Raw genomic sequence first — 21,918 nt, 5'->3', positions numbered from 1 at the left:
AATAAACATTACATGTAATTTAATGAAGCCAGCAGCCCAGTCCTACCTCCCAGGAAGGGTGGGGTTCTGCAGAGGAGTTGGGAGGATTGTCACTTTGGTCAACCTGCATCTCCAAGGCCCACATGACTGGAAAGAGCTTCAGGGACATGAACGGGGTCCCTGCCTTTAGCAAACTGCAGTTACATGTGCCAAAAGGGAAAGAAAAGCATCTCTGCTCTTCAGAGAGGCCCACTGTTTGTTAGTGGTTACAGGGAACAAAATGTTCCTTTTATATCTATCTATAGGCTGATTGCTACCTGTTTCTGGCTCTTAACCCTTTAAAGAAAACAACATCACGGTGTTCCTGCCGAACAGCCGAACCCAGCGTCAGGAGGTGGTGACTGGGCCCGTCTAAGCCCGCTCCCAAAAGACTCCCAAGTGCAGTCACACAAACTGAAGACTTTTAAAGCTTAGGTCAATTATTGAATGTTTGGCACTTTATTAAATAAGCTCCAAAACTACACACAAATGAAAGAAGTAAAAACAATAAATAGTTATTCAGCAAAACAGCTCTCTGTAGCAGCCAGCAGCACTGCAGCCCAGGCCTGAGGTACTGCTGTGGCAGGAGGGCTGGAATGCCACGCTCGCTCCCATGGCTCGGTGGGGACACACGTCTACCCCCTCCACTCCAGTTTCCAGAACAGGCGACCTCTCATTCATTACCATCCATTACCCATTTCTTTTATATACATGAAACACACTGCAGAGTATATACTAATAAGCCAAGAGCTTTATTGATGCAGCAGGCACTTTACAATGAACCCAAGAGAGCCCGCCGCCTTTGGGAGGTCGGGATGTCTGTACAAACCCTTGGGGGTTTTCCACTTCAACAAAAACCAAGCTCTCCCTTTTTTACCACACCCCTTGAATCTGCACCTGCCCAAGTCATCCTTCCCCGCTTTTACACAGGCAGTGCACAGAGGTACACCTGACCAATGCGGGCCAGCCACTCTGGTAGACAGTCACAATGTCAGTTCTGCATTACTTGTGGACAAAGGCATAGACTATCAGATCCTGCAAAGGATTTAGGAAACAGTAAGACGATTTCTCCCTCCACCTTGAAAATAAAATACACTTTAGCGGATGCATGTCCTGAAATAGTTTACTTGGGAGTTCTGAGGAAGATGGTCCATTGTCAATCCCTTCTTCAACAGCCTGTGCATCCAAAATTCTTCTCAAGGTAACATGAGTCTTTTTTTTTTTTTAAACAGTCTTTCTTGCTGTAAGAACTCTTATAATGGAGCCTAGTCCTCCTACTGCTAATGCCTGTAGGGGCAGGAAAAGAAAAGGTGTCAGTTGAGATTTGGTTGGACAAGGGGAGCCTAGCTTGCCAGGGAAGATGGGACCATGCGCTCCTGACCATGTCATAGACCTTCTGAAAAAGGATTCCCACGAGAGCACGGTTAAGAGGTGCCAACAGCGTCCACATTCAGGGGATGGAGCCCTGTCCTGGAACAAAGGGTTCCCAAGAGCTGCTAGCTCTTGAGGCAGGAGAATTGGGCTTGAGAACATTGTTACCAAGCTCACACAGAGACCCCCAGTTTCCCTTTGACAAGCTCATCATGTCCCAGCCTACAGGCACAGCCGTAGGCACTTACAAACACTAGCCCATTAGAGCTGAAACATCAACAGGGCTGAGCACCCAGTTGCCTTAAAGGGACCAGAGAGCCTGGCCTCCATACCACTCAGTTCCCCTGAGCCCCACGACCACCCCCACCCACTAAGCCTAGGAGCTCACCTTCTGGCAGAGCACACCCACCGGCAGGACCAAAGGCCACAGCCCAGCCCCAGGCTGCCCAAGCAACCGATCCCTCAGTAAGGGCCACTCCCTTAAACTCAACAGAGCCTTTCAGGAAGGACACAGGCTTGATGAAAGGCCCTGCTCTTATACTGACCCAAGCAAAGGACAGGCTTTTCATGCTTCAGGTGGATGAAGGCCCTGTTAAAGACACTGCCAAGGTATCTGCCACTGCCCCCTTGGGCCTGGTGAGGCTGAGGCTGGAGCAGGAAGCCCTCAGAGCTAATGGGAGGGCTCAGCCTGAATCTAAGACCCACAACCACCACCTCCACAAGCCCAAAGAAAGTATTACAAAGTCCCAGCCACCAGCAAGCCTGCCTCTACCTTACCACGCCAAGTCACCTGCCCCCATGCCTGCCCGGCGCAAACCAGCAGCTAAAGCAACGGCGATTACCAGAGACGGCAGATCCCTACCAGGTGCTTCCCTGGGAGAGGTTAAGTGCTCAGATGTCCCAGGTTGCTTGAGGCATGGCCCCTTATTCTCACATGCCTATCAGACTGTCCTTTGTTTGGGATGGCCTGGCCTGCTGATTTGAACCCTGGGGTTGGGGTGACTCAGTGGGCTGCCTGATGTTCACATACCTTTTCATGCCACTGGAGTAACACTGCACTGCTATTTTCTGTGGGCTTCTCAAACCCTTTATAAATGTACTTCATGAGCAAGTCAATGCCATTTCTGTCCAGTGACTGCACAGCCTGCTCAATTTCGCTGCTCTTAAAATTTGTAAGCACTTTCAGCACCACGCCCTGGGCCCGTTCCTACAGAGGAAAGAGAAAGGGAGTGAGGCCTAGAGCCATGGCCCAGGCATATCCACATCCTGCACTGCAGGCTCAGAAACACCAAACCAAGTAGTCAGAACTCATTAGAAACACTGCCCAATTTCTAATTCATTTGGAATGCTTAAGTGAAATTCTTTTATTGATTTAAGTTTCAAAGTATCCCAAAGTATTCAAAGCCAGTAATTTATTCCACTTATTTTGGGGGAAATAAGCAGTTTCCTGGGGAGAAGCATCCCTATTTCTGATGACACCAGCAAGGCCTTAAAACTCTACAGGATCATGGGCTTCCCTGGTGGTGCAGTGGTTGAGAGTCCACCTGCCGATGCAGGGGACACGGGTTCGTGCCCCGGTCTGGGAAGATCCCACATGCCGCGGAGCGGCTGGGCCCGTGAGCCACGGCCGCTGAGCCTGCACGTCCGGAGCCTGTGCTCCGCAACGGGAGAGGCCACAACAGTGAGAGGCCCGTGTACCGCAAAAAAACAAAACAAAATAAAAACAACTCTACAGGATCATAACTGTGGAAATTAAAAAAAAAACAGGTCTACTTGGCTGCACCTTCTGTCTGCGTTCACCCTCAATGGAACAAAGGGGCCGTTTTCCTCCGTGTTTGACAGGTGCAGCCATTTATATCAAGATGCCATCAAAAAAAAAGAAGTGCCATCACAAGATGGCAAAACCCCAGCTCCAAAGAGACCCCTTTCCCTGGACCAAATTTTAGACAGTCTCAGCGATGAGCTTTTAGACAACGTAACCGGTACAGTCTGCACAACCGTGTGGTCTCACCTAGTTTTTACGAGGCAGGAAATCCTAAAAGGACTGAAAATCCTTATGCAAATAAAGCTTATTCAATAGCTTATAAAAGCATAACCACTGCTAAGTCCCACATGGCAAGCTAATTTATAACTTTGCTCATCAGGAAGGGCTGGGCTGACTTCTCACCCCATGAGGCCTCGGGGAAGAGTGAACGTTTCTTTGGGGAGCGTTTACTATGAACACTGACAGCTTTGGGTGTTAGGAGCGCCAGGAGGCTTCCGTGGAAACACTGCCCGGTGCCAACTCACTTCCTTGGTAGATACTCACCAATGCAGAGATGAAACAGATGCTGTCCAGAGTCCCAGGGAGCTCACACTGGACAATCACAGCCCTGGTCCCAACACCCACCCAGCAGAGCTGCAGTTCAACCCCCTTTACCTTCACAGCTTGATTCTTGGTGTTGACGGGAGAGTTCCGCAAGGCTGCATGAAACGCCCGAAGCATGTCCCCTGTGCAGCAGCACCAGTTAAGGATGGCTAGGCTCTAGCATGTTCATGCTTTTATTAACGAACTCATTTCAAAAAGAGCTCAAGAGAGTGGAGTCAAATGGCATCTATCCACATCCACCCGCCTCCCACTGTGGCCTCCCGGTGGGCACAGCCAGTTCAGAGGGTAGCCTACAGGCTCTCCTGAGCCACATGGAGGGTGGGTGGGGCATCTCTGCCAAACCTGCAAACCCCTCCTCTGCCGGCCCCGAAACCTTCCCCTTCAAAGCAAGTTTGGACGCGGACTCGCTCCCTCCCGGGAAGGGAGCAGCAAAGCAACCGCCCCTGCAGGGTAACTTGCAGCAAAATCTGACTGAGCTGATTTGCACTTACTTGGCACCCTATCTGCCCTACTGGACCCTCACGACCACCGAGTAAGGCTATCATTTTCATCTTCTCATTCTCAAAAGGGAAGAACAAAGGCACAAATGGAGGTCTCCTAACTCTTAATCCAATGTGTTCTATCAGTTAAACTATTAAAGAAATTAAGATGTGCTAAAACTTTTATCCTCCAAGACCTACCCAAGTCAGTGAGGTCCCAACTGGGGGAAATTTAACAATCTAAAAGAACCTTTTGCCAACAAAATGAATCAATCCTCCCCTCCTTGCTCCCCAAACCTTAGCTGGAGTCCTGACATAATCTTTGCTGAGCTCTGAATAGCCAGTGCTCAAAAGAAAATTACAATCTGGGTTAGGTCCCCAAAGGTGACACCTATTTTAAACTGAATTACATCAGTTGACTTTCATTTCCTCATCTGAAACACTGGCTTCAGCCAAAAAGCTTCAAAAATAGAACAAGAAATGGCTTCCGCCCAATCGGGTCTCTACTCCTGTTCATGCAGGGATACCCATGTGTGAACAGCCAGAACCTCCCAAGCAAAGCCGAGTCCCCGGTCTTCCCTAGTGTGGCCTCCATCTTGACTGAGCTGGGCCCACACACCCAGGGAGCCACCCCTGTGGAGCTCCCTAGCACCCTGCTGGGCTCTGATCCACCTTCCAATCTGAGAGGCAGCCCACTCTCCCACACCCCTGTATCTGTCAGCTTTGGGACTCCTTTTTCCCAGCCTGGTTAGGGCCAGTGTGATTATCAGCCACAGATAATTTCTACCTCAGAACTCTTTTCGAATTTGACATCCCAGAGCAATAGGCAGAGTCCCAGAGGCTTCAGAGGAAATGAAGGCTGGCGCTCGCTCTTCACTAACCAGCACGGTTGGGAAACAAAATATTTCAGAAGATGAATGGGTAAGGGTAGGATAACTAGTCCACAGGGGCAAAAAGAGTCACTGCTTTAGAGTTAATCTCTCTGCAGCACCCCTCTACCAAACATTCACTATAGGTGTTGATAGGTAGGGGGCCTTCAGCAGCTGGGGAGAACTGGGGAGTAGAGAGGGGCATACCATTTATCAAGCTGGCCTCTGTCTCAGCTGGTTTTAGACTCTTCCAGAGAACAGGCTGTGGAGGCCAAGGAAGTGAGCCCAGCCCCTGGTCTCCTCTCGATCAGGGTTTCTCAACCACAGCACTACGACTGACATTTTAGACCAGATGACTGATGTGGGGTCTGTCCTGTGCATGCATGGTACAATATTTAGCAGCATCTCTGGCCTCTATGCACTAGATCCCAGTAGCACTCCCTCCCACCCAAGTTGTGACAAACAAAGTATCTCCAAACATCGACAAATTTCCTCAAAGGGAGGAGACTGCAAAATCATTCAAAACTACTGCTCTGGACAGATCCCCCTCCAGAGGACCAGAAGGTGCCTCAGCAAGGAAGAAAAAGAGCCAATTCTTTAAAATCCTTACAAGGTCTCAGATCCTGTGCCCAGGTGTTTTCACATGTCATCTCATCACTGCTAACAGTTCTTTGTGACAAGAATCATTATTCTGATTTTAAAGGCAATGAATCTGAGGCTCAGAGAAGGAAAATGATGTGTTCAAGGTCACAAAGCTAAGCTGTCCAGCTGGCCTTCAAACCCAAGGATGCCTGACTCCAAAGCCAAACTCTTTCTACAATCCCCTGCTGCCACTCCACCCACAGGCCCAAGATGCATGTCCAGGACACTTACTGTATGTCCAGCACTGTGCTAAAGCCTTCTGGGATGTTGTCCAGTGATGGTCCCATGGAACCTATAAGCCCAGCTTGGTTCTCCTCCTTTTAACACAGGAGGATACTGAGGTTCAGAGAGTGTAAGTGACCTATTCAAAGTCACACAGCTACAGAAGACTGAGTCGGGTCTGTGTGGATGCACAGCCCACGCTCTATTTCATGTGTGTGATCTCCCACCATGACTCGCTTCCCTATACAGTACTAGGACAGGCCTACTCCCTACATCCCCTCACTCCAATCAACCAACCCCTATCCCTACTCCCCTCGCCTCTGTTCTAAGACTCCTAGAAGCCCTTTCTATAGTTTAATAATGTAACATAAATCCAAGACCTGGCACATGGTAGGGACTCAGCAAATATTAGCTCCTTCCTCCTTCCTTCCTGGGCCCCACATTTGCCAGGATTTCAGTTCTCATTTGCTAACCTCCCTTTCCCCAATCCCAAGAGGTACACTCTCCATGGTAACAAGGTTTCTGACACTGTCATTAGTGGAGAAACTACCATCCCCTGATGTGCTAAGCCTAGGTCTCCAAGCAGCCTCAAGGAATCTATCATGTGAGGAGCGTACCAAGAGATGACCTTCAACAAGTCTCTGCAGCACCAAGGCCAAGACAGCAGATAACCGGACCTTGCCCTCCCCTTTTGTGGATGGTCTGGGCCACAGGCCTGACGCTGGAGTCCTTTCAGCAATGCCTGCCCATGAGCCAGGTTCTACACCAGACTGCAGAATCACCCTTCCCTCATGGGGGCCCTTCTCATGGCCCCATTTCACCAATGGGGTAAGCAGGGTGACCCTGATGGGGCAGGAAATACAAGTTTGAATCACCACCTTTGAAAACACATTTCTGTTCAAACAAAGAAAGTCTGGAGGTTTTTGTTTCAAAGGCACATTGGAGGAACACTGTAGGACTCCTCCCAAAGGCAGTCTATGGGCTCGACTTCCCAAGCTGAGTCAACTGATTAAACACCCAGAACCTGATTTATATACAGTACAGCATGAGCCTCCAACCCTGCCCTGGCCAGTGCGGGGGAGGGGTAGGCACTTCCTGTAACACCATTTGAATAAAGAAAAATCCTTCCTGTGAGAATAAGTCAGTTTCCTGTGCTCAAACTGCTACGGGACCAAGCAGGCTGTGACAGCCAACTCTATTTTTAATCTTGTTTTCTAAATGCTTGTTTTCTGTGACCACAGAACAGTCATTTCCAGTCGTGGGGCTCTACTTTTACATCTCACTTTATGCTGTTTTTTCTTAGCTCTAAACGACTAGTTTTTTCCACTGCTTCCTGCACAAGAAGCCTATGCGGGGTGGGGGGGGGGGGGCAAAACTCACTTGTTGAACGTGGCTGAGACCATCGAGGTCCAAAGCCCAATGAATGGTCATAACTAAGAATAGGTGAGGAAGAGTGGCATTAAGCCGCAGGGTCAGAATGATTCTGGGGTGGGAGGTGCGATCTCAAACCTCAGGGCTGGACTAAGAAGGCTGCAGCCTTGGCCCCCCCCATGGGGCCTTTCTTCCCTGCAGCCATCCACCCACCTATTTTCAGGTGGTGCTGCAATCCGGCCCGAGAGGACTGTGCCTGGGAGCCGCCCTGGCCGCTCAATTACTCAGCGGTGGCTCACCTCGGCGCCTCCCGCCGATCATGCCCGAGTATAGACCCGTTTCCCGCATGGGAGGGATGGAGTGATCGGGCGCCCAAGGAAGGGCCAGCCTGAGGGCGTGGGGAGACAAGGGGGAAGAAAGGGGAGAGGTCTCGTGCAAGAGTGAGGGGCCTACGAGCCGGAGGCCCCCTCCGGCACGCTCTTGGGGCCGCCGAGCAGGCCGGCCCACCAGGATCCGGGGGCCGCGTGGGGCCACGCTTTTGAGGGAGGCTCCGAGGGCTCCGGCCGGGGACAAGGAGAGTGGGGAGGCCGGGTCAGAGGGAAGTGGGGATGTGTGGCCCGAGGAGAGCCAGGTCCGAAGGGAGTCGGGAGACTGACCTGAGGGGTCCGGGCCTGAGAGGAGTGGGGAGGTCGGCCTGAAGGGCCGGAGCCGGGGATGAGGGAAGTGGGAAGGCCGGGCCAAAGGGGAGTCCGGGCCGCCGCGCGGGAGAAGGATATTGCCGCAGGAGCCCGTCCACCTCGCTAGGATCCGGGCCTGGCTCGGCCGCCGCCGCCGCCGCCTCCTCCTGTTCGTCCACGAATTTGTTCTCGTCAAACTCGTCGATGTCCACCCGACGGAAGCGCGAGGACAGCGTGTTCCGGGCCATGGCGGGGGCTCGGCGCCCGCTCAGGCAGCTACGCTCCAGGAAAGACCTCCACTCTACTCCGCTCGGAACCGGCTCCGGCTCGGGGGCGGGAAGCTGCCACCCGGCACCTCCTCCACCTCCTCCGCGCGCAGCCGCCGCCGCCCGCCCACTTCCGGCCCACGCCGGAACCGGAAGTGCAGGTGGGAGGGAGGGGTGGGGCGCGTCGGGAAGCGCCGGGAAAGAGGCCTGTGGATCTCCGAGGGACTCCTGGCTTCACGGAGGTAAAGTCTTCCCGTCTGAGGAGCAGGCGTCCAATCCCGCACAGGCCTAGCACGTGGACGGCATAACTGCGCACTTCGGCTTCGCTCCTGCACCCGAGGGGGCCGGGGCGGGCACACTCGCCGACTCCGGGTGTCATCTCTGCCCAGACTGAGGGGGCACGGGGCCCCCAGGATAAGGCGCCCGGCTCGGCCTGTCGAGTGCCGGGCAGGCTTCTTAGAGAAGAAACCTTCGAGCTGAGGCCTGAGGGATGAGTAGTAATTCTTGTGCCCCGGGGAGTGACCTGGGGTGGGAGAACCTAATTCTCGGATTATAGGAGCTTTGGACGCCACCCCACTGAGCTCAGTGGAGGTTGCGTCTGCCTTATTGTTGTAGTGACCGTATTGTTAATGGGCTGGCAGACTTTAAAGACGTTTAAAGTGTATCCAGGGTGCTGACAAGACAATGAAGACATTTGGGTTTGAGCGGGCGGCGGCCCCGCGTCTGTAGCAGTCACCTTGACCGGGTGTGTAGGGGGCGGGGATAGGGGGATGACCCCGTGGCCACCATCCTGGCAGGAAGGGCAAGGTCCTCGGTGGCTGAGATATCTTGCCTGGCTGGAGAGGAATATCCTGGTAGGAAGCGAACCCCCAGAGTCTGAGATGGGTAGACATAGGGCAGAGTCAAGGACAACATTGTAGTGCCAAGATTAGGTGCCTGGGCTGTTGCTTGAGGGGTTCTATCAATGAGACTTAGCCTGAGACTACATTGGGTCTTTGTTTTCATATAATAGTTTTCCTTTTAATAAAGACCAGTAGAAGTTAATGAGATGTGACTCGTTTTCATTGCTTCGAATACTTCCCATTGAACTGTGTCTACAGATCAAAAAAATATTGTCAGACTAGGATGCTACCTAATCTTGGGTGCTAAAGATAGACTCCTACAGGTGCTAAATAAAAGTATCAGGTGGCTTCCCTGGTGGCGTAGTGGTTGAGAGTCCGCCTGCTGATGCAGGGGATACGGGTTCGTGCCCCGGTCCGGGAAGATCCCACATGCCGCGGAGCAGCTGGGCCCGTGAGCCATGGCCGCTGAGCCTGCGCGTCCGGAGCCTGTGCTCTGCGACGGGAGAGGCCCCAACGGTGAGAGGCCCGCGTACCGCAAAAAAAAAAAAAAAAAAAAAAGTATCAGGGGTCCTGGAAGACCTGCCTATCAGCTCCATACCTTGGAAGAAATCTGTGTGACCTAGGGAAGCCACAAGACAACAGAAATTCATATCCCCAGAACATCCTGATCAGAAGGAATTTTAAACCAAAATGCCCGTTTTACAAGTAAGGAAATAGCCCCCAAATAAACTGGTGAATGAAATAATGTCACTGTTTATGACCGTGGATCTCCATTCCAGTCAAGGGGGCAGAATTAAAAATTCACACTATGTCAGGGATGACTGTATTCTGAGGAGAAGAAAAAAACAACATGCAGTTTCTGAGAGTAACTCAGATAAAGTGGTCAAGAGAAGTGTCCCCGAGGAGGTGACGCTGATCAAGGACCTGCAGGAAGTGAAGGAGGGAGCCGAGCAAAGGCTCAAAGACAGGGCAGGCTTGGTGTATTCCAGAAACAGCAAGGCCATACTGGAGCAGAAGAGTGAGAAGAAATGAGATGGAAGGGAGGTGGGGGGGAGGGGCGGGTGCTGTAGAGCTTTGTAGGCTGAGGAAAGGATGTGGTCTTAACTGAGGACAGCCCTGGAAATTCTGGGCAGAGCAGTGACATGATCTGACTTGAAAAGTGTCCCTCAAATGTGTATTGAGAACACATGGGAGCCTGAGCCAAAGTAGGTGATTTAAGAAGTGACATCAATGGTCCAGGTGACAGGCAATGGCAGCTCAGGCCAGGCAGGTGCCAGTAACAGTGGTGGGAAGAGGTTGGGTATTTTGAAGAAAGAGGCTGCAGAATTTGGGAGTGGGTTGGTTGTGGCATGTAAGAGAAACAGGGTAGTCATAGGTGACTTCAAGTTCAGAAAAGATGTACACAATCATTACCTTTAATAGAACTGTAAGCATTTGGAAAATATGATAGTCAAGTCCATTCAACTTCCATTTAAGACTAATCCATGCCAAGAATGTCCTCTGCTCTCTCTTCTCCACCTCCCTCCACTTCCTGGAAGCATGCCTCCCGGTGATCTTGGGCAAAGCTGATTAATTCAGTTCATCCAACAAGCATCCATATGCTGGGCCTGGAGATGAGAAAAACCAAACCAGGTGTCAGCCATGGTTCTGACCCCTGGAGAACTTCCAGGCTGGCTGTGGAGATAGATACATAAATTTATTTTAATTCAGTATGTTTGGGGCTAAAGAGAGGATTGCCCAGAAAGCTCTGCACACAAGGGCCGTCTGTGTCCCAACTTAGTCCAAGGCTACTATCCATTAACGGAAACCCATAAGGGGATGGGAGAAGGCTTCCTGGAGGAAACACGTGACAGCAGCAAGGGGCCAACCTGGCTTTAACTAGAGCTCTAACGTGTGGGTGTGCCTTTGTTAAGGGCAATGGAGTGACACTAGAGCACAGATTCATGCTTGCTGGTTGGGGCAACAATGCAACCGTCCAGTCAGAAAGCCTGAGCACTTTCCCTTGTGAAATCCGCCTTTTAACTTTCAGGTCATCTCAAGTGTTCATTCAACTGGGAATATTGATGGTGATGATATTTTGAGCGCTTGTTATGCATCAGGTGTTTTGTTTTGTTGGCCGTGCCCCACGGCATGTGGGATCTTAGTTCCCCGACCAGGGATGGAACCTCTGCCTCCTACATTAGAACTTCAGTCTTAACCACTGGACCGCCAGGGAAGTCCTGCATCAGGTCTTGTGCTAAGAGTTTTACATGTTATCTTCCTGATCCTTATAAATACCCCATATCACAGGTGAGAAAACTAAGACTCAGGGAGGGGAAGGGAGAGTCAGCTAGCACCAGGCAACAGGATAAGAATTTGAAACCGGGTCAGGTTCACTAAGAAAAGGCCATGAATGTTTCCCCTAACGCATGCTGTCTCCACTAGAATTTTTTTGCAGTTGGATTATAGTTGTCTGACCCCGCCCTTCCCCGCCCACCTTGGACTTTAAATTCCTCCAAGGCAGAGGCCATGTTAATTCATCTTTGAAAACCCTCAACCTTCATACTCTGTACCCCCGGAACACCGGCGCCCAGCACGGAGTAGCACAAACTGGGCGACCTGCAAAGGTTTGCCAAATCAATGAATGAATGAATAAATGAATGGATGAATCCGAGTCCTTACTAGTCCAGTAAATTGCCGCCACCCCAGGCTTCGACTTCCCCACAGCTCTGCTCTGGGCAATACACCGAACCCAAGTATTCTCCAGAGCGCGGGAAGAAGACGCGGGCACTGCTGGGCGGGTCTCCGGCTCCTCGGGGCGGGGCTCGGCGGGCCGGACCACAGCTTTCCTCGCGCGTGGGTGAGGCGGCAGGGGCGGAGCCAGGGCTCCCCCGCCCGCGTTATTGACCACGCCCGCCGCCACCCGGCTGTAGTTGTGGAGGTCAGCCCCACCCCTTCCTCTTTCCCTTCGAGAAGGCGGCGGAGGCCGACTCTACAGTCATGGTGAGTGTAGGACAATCGGGCACCATCCGCGCGCTGTGCGGCTCAGGGGCTGGGGTGGGGGTCGCGTGGCGAATCCTGAGAGCCCATCTACCAACCCGGCCTGTGGGAGGCCCTGCGTAATGGCCTAGCGCCGCCCCAGCCGGCCCCTCGCTTTCTCCCCACCTAGGCCTAGACCAGGAGAGGTACGCGCGCTCTGCCGGGACCTCCGTCTTTCCCCCTGCGGAATGGGGGTAGTGGCCCAGCCTCGCAGCAGGCCTGGGCGAGGGCGCGCCTGCTGCGGCCTGGGTTGCCCTGCCCAAGGCACGGTAGTGCTGGGCCTCCAGCGCGCTCCTGGCCCAGGGCGAGGCGCGCGCCCTCCAGGGACTGGTTACGACGCAGGTGGAGGGGACGATGGCCGGTGGAAGCCTCGGTAAGTGGCCGAGGGGGAGACGGCCCCGCTGGGTGTTTGACCCAGACCCTTTCTTTCGCTCAGGCCAAGATTAAGGCTCGAGACCTTCGCGGCAAGAAGAAGGAGGAGCTGCTGAAACAGCTGGAGGACCTGAAAGTGGAGCTGTCCCAGCTACGCGTGGCTAAAGTAACAGGCGGCGCGGCTTCCAAACTCTCCAAGATGTAAGTGACGGGAGGCCAGACTACGGCCCTCTGGGCGTGGGGGGTACATATGCGTCGGGAACATTTGTGGATTTTCGAAGTTCGCTTAAGGAGGTGTCCGTTTAAGTGCCCATTCCATGCATCCGTGGGTCGGAATGTCGTGCCCTTCCTAGCCAGCCTCTCTAGGCTCCCCTTGCTCATGCCCAGGTGCGTGGTGACCTGCCCTTGACCTGTGGTCCTTTTGCCTGGAGTAACCTCCTTCAACTTCTCTGGCTGGAGAAAGAAGTGGGTGTCCCTGAAGACTCATTTTAATGGTACCTTCGAACGTCTCATTGATCCCTTTCTCCTACCTCCCACCAGCATTTGGATTTTTTTCCGCACCCCCCCTCACTTGGTTGAGGGACCCCTTGCACCCCTTACTTGAGTTGTAGTGTAACTTACTGATGTACGTGGAGCAAGAGTCAAGATTTGTGAAAGGAGCGTGGATTTGCAGTTAGTCAACCTGGGCATAAATTCCGCTTCTGCCACATCCTACTTGGCGGGTAGATTGGCTCACCACCCAGGTTTTTCTTTCCTCTTTTATAAAATGGGCACCCAGTAATATTCCTGTGGTGGTGCATGCTGAATCCTCAAGACTGTGTTTACCAGTCATTTACTAAGCAGCACTCATATTCAACATGACTGCAAATTCACTTATCCCCAGCCTGTTCCTGTCTTCAGCCTTGTCCCCTCCCCAGTGGCCCCTCCTGTGACTCCCTAAGCAGCTTGCAGCATGATTCCCTCCAGTCAGCTCATTCAGATTGGCATTGGTTAGGTCGTTTAGCTGATGGGCATTGGTTAGGTCGTCTTCATAGCCCTCAGGATATATGGCCTGGGATGGGAGATCTTTCCTGATCTGCCCTTCACCTCTCCTCATTAAGCCTCCTCAGTGAACACTTCACAACTCTTCGAAAGCACTGGATGTGCCAGCCGTTCCATGTCCCCAGTCCTGGGATACTCATCTATTGTCTCTCTTCCCTCCAGAACACCTTCCTCCTGGGCTGGGTTAGGTACCTCCTGGGTGAATGTGGGTGAGCTGATGGGGAATGCCCCTGCCCTATGACATCTGGGTCAGGCCCTGAAATAGATACCTTGAGGAGTGCTGTGTGTCTTCCCCATCTTGATCAATGTCTCTGTTTTGTAGCCGTGTTGTTCGCAAATCCATCGCCCGTGTACTCACCGTCATTAACCAGACTCAGAAAGAGAACCTCAGGAAATTCTATAAGGTTAGTGGCTAAGGGACGGTGGTGCTTGGCTAGAGGAGCAGTATGGCAAGCTTCTGCTGGGGTGCTTGGGACTGGGCTTTCTAGAGACTTCTCAGCTTGTGGATGTGTTCGCCTTCTTACTAGCGTATGGCATGCAGACTGCATTTCCTTGGGGCTGCAGTTGTCAAGAAATCAAAGATGTGGGAGTCTGGCTGGAGATGGGTTTTGAATAAAACCTCACCAGCTGAGTTTGGGCAGTCTTGTTTAAATGTTTTAATGGTCTTGCTAGCACTGTCAGTCACTGCCAAGCATCTGGTATCCTCATTTTTCAAATGATGATCTCAACGCTTAGAGAGGTTAAGTTCCCCAGTGCCACCTACAGTAAATGGATTAGGCCTAGGTTCCAAACCATGTCTTGGTAAGGGTGGATTGAGTGCTTCCTGGAGATTTTCCACAGGTGCCTGCCCCTCACTCAGCCTAGAATTTTTATAATCATTTTTTGCTTGTGCCTAAAACTAGTGTTGTCAGGGTTCAAGCTATGAAGTGGAACCAGTAGGAGATTTTATATACTGTGTATGCACACATTTGGTTTATTACAAGAAAATGGCTTGTATGATGGTGGGGTGCATACTTGTTGGGAAGAGAGGATCTGTGAGCAAGCTGGAGCTCAAGGTTTGGTTGAAGCTGCTGCCCTCAGGTGGATTTCTTGGGGAAAGCCACAGCCCTGCCTTTAAGGCCTTTCAACTGTGATCAGGCCCACCCAGGTTACTCTGGATAATCTCTTAATTAAAGCTGACTGATTAGGGGCTTTGATAGCATCTGCAGAATGGCTTCATATCAATACCCAAATTAGTGTTTGAATGACTGGAGGGTTTGACACATCAAAAAAGTCATCATGGTGTGCCGGGGCTAGCTGCCCAGGGGACAACAGCATGTGGGGGGAGGGTTGCTGCCACCCCTGGACGTGTGTGCATTTGTTTGGAGGAACGTATTCTGAGAATTGGGTCTGGAGCGTTCATCAGGCTCTGAGGGGACCATGTAGAGTTGTGGCCTGGAAAAATTGCCTTCATGACCATCCAGTGAGTACACTCCCCCAAACAGCCAGGCAGGACTCCTGGAGATAGAGGTAAGGTCTCTATGAGAGATGTTGATGTTCGATACAGTAACCTCTGGCCATGCGTGCCTATTAAGTGCTTATGTGGCCACAGTGACTGAAGGATGTAAACAGTGTGTGTGGCTAGTGGCCACTCTTGGACACCAGAGCTCTAAGGTGCTTGGTAAGTTGGAAACAGATGAAGCCCTGACCTGTACCAACTGATATGACGGATACGGGTGGACAGACATTCATGCTTCCAGGTCCCCCCGCAGAGCTTGCCCTCATCTCCTGCTTAGCTTTTTCCCTGCAGTTCTCTGCACTGAGGCTGTTCATGACCTGAACCCCGCTTAGCTCACATACGCCTGCCATGTGCCTACCCCTCCAGGCTGTTGGCAGCTCCCAGCCTGAGCTGTCACTTTTCAGGGCTTTTGTGCCCACTCTGGTTTCTCTTGCAGTTGACGTACCCGTTGCTTTCAAGGCTGTTGTCAGTCATTTAGGTGAAACCTTCCTTAATCTCTTTCCTCCTCCACACTGATGCACCACTTGTTCTCCGTTTTCCACTGTGCTGGGAGCTCCTTGAGCAGGGAGCAGGTCTCATTTGTAGCTAAACCAGCACCCAGCACAGGGCCTCAAACTGAAGAGGCCCCAGGGGACCTTTGCAGAACAAAGGGGACCATGAGAGCTGCCTTAGCCTAGACTCCTCACTGAGGAGGAAGTGGGTCGGGAACGAGTGGGAGCAGAGATGGAGAGACAATGCCCTGAGAAAGGTCTAGGAGCAGGAGCCAAATCAGGAAGGGGACCTTGGCCACTCATAGCAGGATGGTCTCGGCCGAGCGAGGTCTTCCCTCTGAGGTGCATGTGTTCGGTGGGAATGTCACCACAGGTGCCTGGCAGGTCCTTCGGATAAATTAAGCAGCAGCTTAAGCTGCACATCTCACCCTCCCGTACACACACATAATTTAAGCCAAGATAACAGGAAATGTCCCCAGGACTCGGTGGGTACCAGACATCTCTTGCTGGGTTGGGGTGTGACGTTGACTGCACAGCTGGCAATCTGGTGGAAAGAGCACCAAGTAGGGAGTGGGTTGACTTGGGTGTGCACCCCAAGTTCCACTACAGCTTCACTGAGATTTGGGCAAAATTACTTCCTAGCCCAGCAAATCAGTATACTTAAAGAAAATGAGGACAGTCCTTCCCAGCCTTGAACTTGGGGGAATTAAAGAGCTAGGAAGCAAAGTATGGCCTGGCAACACTTGAGTCTCCAGTCCCCTCCTGGGCTGGGTGTCCTACAGCTCCTCACGCTTGCATCTCCCCAGGCACATCCCAGCATCTCAGTTCCGACTCTGTGGCTTCCTTAGCTACCGCAGTAGCTCCCAAACCCTGGTCCTCATGTTCCCCCGCTCCCCCTCACCCAGGGCAAGAAGTACAAGCCCCTGGATCTGCGGCCCAAGAAAACGCGTGCCATGCGCCGCCGGCTCAACAAACACGAAGAGAACCTGAAGACCAAGAAGCAGCAGCGGAAGGAGCGGCTGTACCCACTCCGGAAGTATGCGGTCAAGGCCTGAACATCCAGGTGTCAATAAAACAAACAAACTGGCTGGTGTTGCTTTGTGTTTATAGGGGTTTCTACTAAGTGCCGGAGAGATGGGCTGGTGCAGCCCTGGTTACAGTTACCGGGTGTCTGATGGATCCCAGCAGGCTGGCCTGCTGCTGTTGGTGGCCCTGGTGGGGGGCCATGGCAGCCCTGGCCACAGGGGCCTGTTGGACACTCTCTTATGGTTATTTTGGTCCTCCTGTGCCCCCTGGGCAGGGAGAAGCAGGGGTGGAAGGTCTTGAGAGCCATAGGTAGTGATGTTCTGTTTGAGCAGCTCTGGGTGATTTGCAGTGAACTTGGAATTTTGCCTAAGCAGCAGCTCCAGACACTAAGGGTTTCCCATCTGGGGTAAAGGCACAGGCGTGGGGCACATCCAGGACTCCCTGCCAAAAGCATGGTATGGGGCTCTGTGGGTGCGGGCCTCCCCTAGCAGGCCTTCCTCTGCACCCTTGTTTGCTGTAGCCACAGACCTTACCTTCAGGGTCTCAATGCTCTTTCCTGTATTGTAGTCCCAGACTTTGACCTGGAAATCAAAACAAGCTGGGGGGTAGGGAAGTCTCATAGGCAAGTCTGGCATCTTTGACAAAATCACACTGGGGTGAGTCTTAGCCAACATGTTAACTTCTTGATCTGGGTTTTGTTGTCTGTGAGGTGTGTTTAACAAGGGCTGCGTAATAGCTGATGCAGAAATTCAGTGCAGTACTTTCCTTTCCCCTGAAGCTGAGTCATAGAAATGTCAGTGCCACTAACATTTGGGCCAGTGCAGACCTTAGTGCCAGGCATTCGGTAAGGAAGTGGTTGGCACCTGGGTCCTGCCCTTGGTAGCCTCTTATTTAGGGCATATAGGGATGTGGACATTTCTGGACATGAGGTGCTGAGGGCTCCGGTAGGGAGGATGTGGGGTAGGAGTTCACAGGAAGGAAGGCCTGATGGGGTGGGGTTACCATGTGGGAGTAGCCAGTGCTGGCCACCTGCAGCCAATCAGGGGAGAAAGCTCTGCTCTTCACCTAGGTGATGTGGTCCTTAAGCTGGACAGGCAGGCTTCCGGTTGAGGGCTTCCAGATGTGGATAGTCTTGTCCCAGGAGCCGGACACCTGGAAAGCAGACAGCTCTAAGCATAGAGGTTTGGGGCCTGCAGACTCTGCCCCCAAAATGGCCTCAAAGAGTGACCCTCAAAGAGTTGTAGTCAGCAAGGGACCACCCTGGAACCTAGGCAACCCAGCCCAATAGGCCAGATGCTGAGTAGCACAGGCAGCTGACGTTGCCACTGTGGCCCTCCAGCTCCTGGTGGAAGATCACTGGAGTCCCTGCCCAAAGGTCCCACATGCGGATGGTGGAATCCCAAGAGCCTGCGGCCTGCAGACAGCCGCCATAAGCGTGGTCCCTCCTGGTTCCTCCACTGGCTAGGCTCACAGAAAGCAGGCACCATCTCACCAAGCCCTGCTGAATCCCCATCTTACAGAGGAGGGGACAGGCTCAGAAGAGCTAAGTCACTGTCAAGGTGTAGAATTCTAACCACTTGTTAGGCCACTGAGGTGGGGCCCGGGCAGAGGTGTGGCTCACCAAGCAGTCTGAGCTGGGTGCGAAGTCACTGCTTGGGACAGTCTCGGTGTCCCACCAAGTGGCGCGGCACCTGGCCTGACTGGAGGAAAGAGCCCAGAGGCTGCGTGCCAGGTTCTCTGCCTCAGGTGAGTCAGACCCAGGCCCTCCTTGTGGGGCTGCCTGGGTAGTGTGATGCAGCATAGGGGTTAGGGGAGGCTTCCCGGGCCTTGGCAAGAGAGGAGGGCAGTACAGGCAGGGGGAATCTCATGGCAGAGGTCTTGAGGCATGAGGGTAGGGAGAGGGGAACTGGGAAGGTAGCTGCAGCCAGATGCAAGGGAATGGGATGCCAGGGGTGGGGAAGACAAACAACCTTTCCCAGTTGGAAAGTGTGGCCACTGTGGACGGTGTGCATCCCTGGATCCCAGGCCTCACTGGCTGCCCCTCCACCTACCTGCACCTCCCAGAGCATCACCTTCTTGTCCCAGCCGCCTGATGCCAGTTGTTTGAGTCAGGGCTGAAGCTGATGGTCTCCACACTTCGCTGGTGACCTTCAGGCACCGGCCAGGGGGCGAGGCAGGGGCGAGGTGGCACAGGACACAGCAGGGTCCGAAAGGGAAACCAGGCCTGGCTGCTTGTCTCCCAGTCCCACCCAGCCCACTCACCCTGTAGGACCTGCAGACACTTGGCTTCTGCTACATCCCACAGGCGGATGGTGCAGTCACAGGAGGTGCTGGCAAAGAGGCAGCCATCGGGGGAGAAGCGGCAGAACCTCACGGGGGCCTAGGTGGGCGGCCGTGGTCAAGGAACGGGGCACTGCGCTCCACCTCTGGCCCTTGCAGTCCAACCCCTGCTAATTTCTTCAGTCTCGTTGCCTACCGCCCCTCTCCTCACTTCTAACCCTCACCCTCCAGCCACTTGGAAAATTCCTGGGCTTCCATGCCTTGGTCTGGAATGCCCAACTCAGTTTGCCTATTTGGAAGATCAATACCCAAATGAAATGCAGACACCTCCCAGAAACTCCTTGACAGCCCAGCGTAGGTTCATTACCCTCTTAGAGCTCCCCAGCCCCTGGACTTTCCCTATTACAACACGAATCAATCTGCCCTATAATTACCAGATTTGTTTTTTCTTGTCTTAATAATCATAAGTTATGTCTACTGAGTTCTTACTGGGTGCCAGGTACTTTGCTTGCATTATCTCATCCTATAGGGTAGCAACTATTATCCCCATTCTGAAGAGGAAATAGGTGCAGAGAAGGTGACATGACTTGAGTTCAATCACAGTCAAAAAAGTGGGTAAACATAGATGGACATTATGCTAAGTGAAATCAGTCACCAAAAGAAATAGTGTGTGATTCCACTTATACCAGGTATTGTACTTAGTCAAAATGGAGACAGAAGGCAGGACAGTGATTGTCAGGGGCTCGGAAAAGGGAGGAATGGGGAGTTTAATGGGTATAGAGTTTCAGTTTTGCAAGATACGAAGAAACTTCTGGAAGCTAGGTGCACAGCAGTGTGAATGTACTTTACTGAACTGTACACTTTAAAATGGTTAATAGGGTATTATGTAGATTTTTAAAGTTTTTTTTTTTTTTAAGTGGTAGGATTTGAGTCCAGGTCTGTTAGAGTCAGAGACTCAGGACCCCAGGGACCAGGTCCTGTCTCCTTGCCCTCCCGCCCCTGCCCTGCCTGGGCTGTCTTGCATGGATGCTCAGCTCAGATGTCAGAGGTCATTGTGGTAGGCTCTGTAGAAAGCCACAACAGGGCCATAGGCCTCAATCTCCCCATCTGGGTGAAGAGCCCCACCTGTGTCTCCACAGCAGCCGCCCGCTCTGGGTCTCCCATCCATATACACAGCCATCCTCGGAGGCTGTGAGCAGCTTCTGGCCATCGGGAGAGAAGGCAGAAGAGTTGACCTGCAAGGAGAGCACAGAAGTCCTATCCTGGGGCAAGAAACACCTTTCTGCTCATCCCTAACCCCAGACTCCTGGGCCAGCCATAAATACTGCCCCAGGAGCCTGGGGTTGGAGCTTGGACTTCAGGCCTCTCTCAACAACCAGAACTCAGGAACCACCCTGCAGGGGAGCCGAGAGCTTGGAGCCCTCTCTGCTGTCCTGTAAGACCAGACCCTGGGGCTTCCTTCCCTGTTGGCACAGTGGTTAAGAATCTGCCTGCCAATGCAGGGCACATGGGTTCGAGCCCTGGTCTGGGAAGATCCTACATGCCACGGAGCAACTAAGACTGTGCGCCACAACTATTGAGCCCTGCGCTCTAGAGCCCGTGAGCCATAACTACTGAGCCCGCGTTCCACAGCTTCTGAAGCCTGCATGCCTAGAGCCCGTGCTCCGCAACAAGAGAAGCCACCACAATGAGAAACCTGCACATCGCAACAAAGAGTAGCACCCGCTGGACGCAACTAAAGAAAACCCGTGCGTGACAACGAAGACTGAACACAGCCAAAACTTAAAAAAAAAGACCAGAACCTGAAGCTCAGAGCGAGCCCTCACTGAAGCCAGAGGCTGGAGCCTTCTGTAGAAGCCAAGAGCCCATTCTAGAGCTGAAGCCCAGAACTAGTTCAAAATTTGCTCTAAGCCCCGAGTTCCCTCTTAAGCCAGAGTCCAAAGAGCATTGGAATCAGCCAGGAGTTTGAGCCCCCTGTGGAACCAGTGCTTAGAATTCTAGAGCCCATTCCGCAACTGGAGCCCAGAGAACACTCGGACTCCCACTACACAGAACCAGAAACCACTTTAAAGCCAAGAAGCTTAAGATCTGGGCAGAGATCTACAGGGCCTCACCTCCCCGCGGTGCTGGCCGAAGAATTTCACTCTCTCCACGGCCAGCGTCCCTGGGGCCCTGCTGTTCATGGGGCAGTGGCCGCCCGCCGCGGCGGCCTGCCGGCCCTACTTAGGACAAGGTGGAGGGGAAGGGGGAAACTGTGTATAAGCGGTCTCCATGGCAATCGGGGCGGGGCGCCCAGCCGCTGTGGGGTCTCTGGGAAACCATGAGTGGAGAGAGCCTGGGAGAGACTGTTGTCAGCCCGGGTGAGGTGGGGCAGCAGCACGCTGGACCGCGGATGGCTCCAAGAAGGGACTTCCCTGCCAGTCGACGGCTGCCAGTCGGACGTTGGGCAGCTCTAGCCGCGGGGCGGAGTGTGGCGCACGGTGGCCGCTAGAGGGCACGCCAGCCCCACACAACCGCGCCTGCCTCTGCAGCTGCACCGAAGTGGTGCACAGTTTGAGACAATCGATCGTTTCCCCATCTGCACAAAGGGGAGGCTCATCCTTGCCCCCCAGGGTTCCAGGCATGACACAAGGTAGGTGCCCATGAGGGCCCAGTCGGGATCCAAGACCCCTTTCCTCCAGGAGTGGACAGTACTGAGGCTGAAGATCTCCCACGGAGAGGGCTGGAAACGATATTCATATCAGCCCTCCAGGATGTGGAGAGCCAGAGGCAGTATGCAAAGCACAGGACATTAAAAAGTGAGGTCACTGTTAACCTTCCTGGCAGCACAGAGTGTGCCATTGGAGGACATGGAGGGAGGCCCCAGGAGCTGTCAAGATCCTTGTTGGATAGTTCAGCTGAAACCCAGAAAGAACAGGACTTGGTTTCAATGTCCATTTTTCAGATGAGGAAACTGAGGCTCCAGGAGGTCGGGGGACTTGCTCAAGGTCACTCAGCCAATAGGAAAAGAATTGGGACCTCATCCCATGTCTGTCTGACCCTGAGGCCTATATCAGAACCACCTGCT

General features: G+C 53.0%; 3 protein-coding genes across 4 annotated transcripts; 1 reads left to right on the top strand and 2 right to left on the bottom strand.

Annotated features, from left to right (window-relative positions):
• Window positions 1-751: 751 nt before the first annotated feature.
• On the bottom strand, window positions 752-8,378 carry ARPC5L (actin related protein 2/3 complex subunit 5 like). Of its 2 annotated transcripts, none has more exons than XM_065879029.1 (4): window positions 8,117-8,378; window positions 3,809-3,881; window positions 2,420-2,596; window positions 752-1,305 (listed from the first exon to the last, which is right to left on the bottom strand). In XM_065879029.1, exons 1-4 carry the CDS (start codon window positions 8,263-8,265, stop codon window positions 1,243-1,245), a joined length of 462 nt encoding a protein of 153 aa, XP_065735101.1. In that variant the 5' UTR covers window positions 8,266-8,378; the 3' UTR covers window positions 752-1,242. The 2 variants fall into 2 exon arrangements, with proteins under 2 accessions (XP_065735101.1, XP_065735100.1); XM_065879028.1 differs by having other exon boundaries at window positions 1,243-1,305; window positions 3,809-3,890; window positions 8,117-8,265.
• A 3,692-nt stretch (window positions 8,379-12,070) lies between these two features.
• Window positions 12,071-16,635, top strand: RPL35 (ribosomal protein L35). The gene is made up of 4 exons (XM_065879359.1): window positions 12,071-12,107; window positions 12,580-12,716; window positions 13,879-13,960; window positions 16,451-16,635. Exons 1-4 carry the CDS (start codon window positions 12,105-12,107, stop codon window positions 16,598-16,600), a joined length of 372 nt encoding a protein of 123 aa, XP_065735431.1. The 5' UTR covers window positions 12,071-12,104; the 3' UTR covers window positions 16,601-16,635.
• A 302-nt stretch (window positions 16,636-16,937) lies between these two features.
• WDR38 (WD repeat domain 38) lies at window positions 16,938-21,034 on the bottom strand. The gene is given in 12 exon segments (XM_065879951.1): window positions 16,938-17,012; window positions 17,105-17,152; window positions 17,574-17,723; window positions 17,848-17,985; window positions 18,193-18,232; window positions 18,234-18,271; window positions 18,623-18,675; window positions 18,678-18,719; window positions 18,834-18,951; window positions 19,076-19,085; window positions 19,977-20,086; window positions 20,966-21,034. Coding segments are annotated over 12 exon segments (891 nt in total).
• Between the last annotated feature and the right edge of the window lie 884 nt (window positions 21,035-21,918).

This window comes from Phocoena phocoena, chromosome 6 (genome assembly GCF_963924675.1).
Source record: "Phocoena phocoena chromosome 6, mPhoPho1.1, whole genome shotgun sequence".
Taxonomy (NCBI): Eukaryota; Metazoa; Chordata; class Mammalia; order Artiodactyla; family Phocoenidae; genus Phocoena; species Phocoena phocoena.
Note: the sequence above shows the minus strand (reverse complement) of the source record. Positions and strands in the feature narration are given on the sequence as shown.

Excerpts from the sequence above, each read along its gene's own strand:
- ARPC5L (XM_065879028.1), bottom strand. The coding sequence starts at position 8,265 with ATGGCCCGGAACACGCTGTCCTCGCGCTTCCGTCGGGTGGACATCGAC. Across the intron at positions 3,891-8,116 it reads GTGGACGGGCTCCTGCGGCA|CTGCTGCACAGGGGACATGC; the intron begins ATATCCTTCTCC and ends CCTTAACTGGTG. Across the intron at positions 1,306-2,419 it reads TACTCCAGTGGCATGAAAAG|GCATTAGCAGTAGGAGGACT; the intron begins GTATGTGAACAT and ends CTGCCCCTACAG.
- RPL35 (XM_065879359.1), top strand. Across the intron at positions 12,717-13,878 it reads GCTTCCAAACTCTCCAAGAT|CCGTGTTGTTCGCAAATCCA; the intron begins GTAAGTGACGGG and ends TCTGTTTTGTAG. Across the intron at positions 13,961-16,450 it reads ACCTCAGGAAATTCTATAAG|GGCAAGAAGTACAAGCCCCT; the intron begins GTTAGTGGCTAA and ends CCCCTCACCCAG.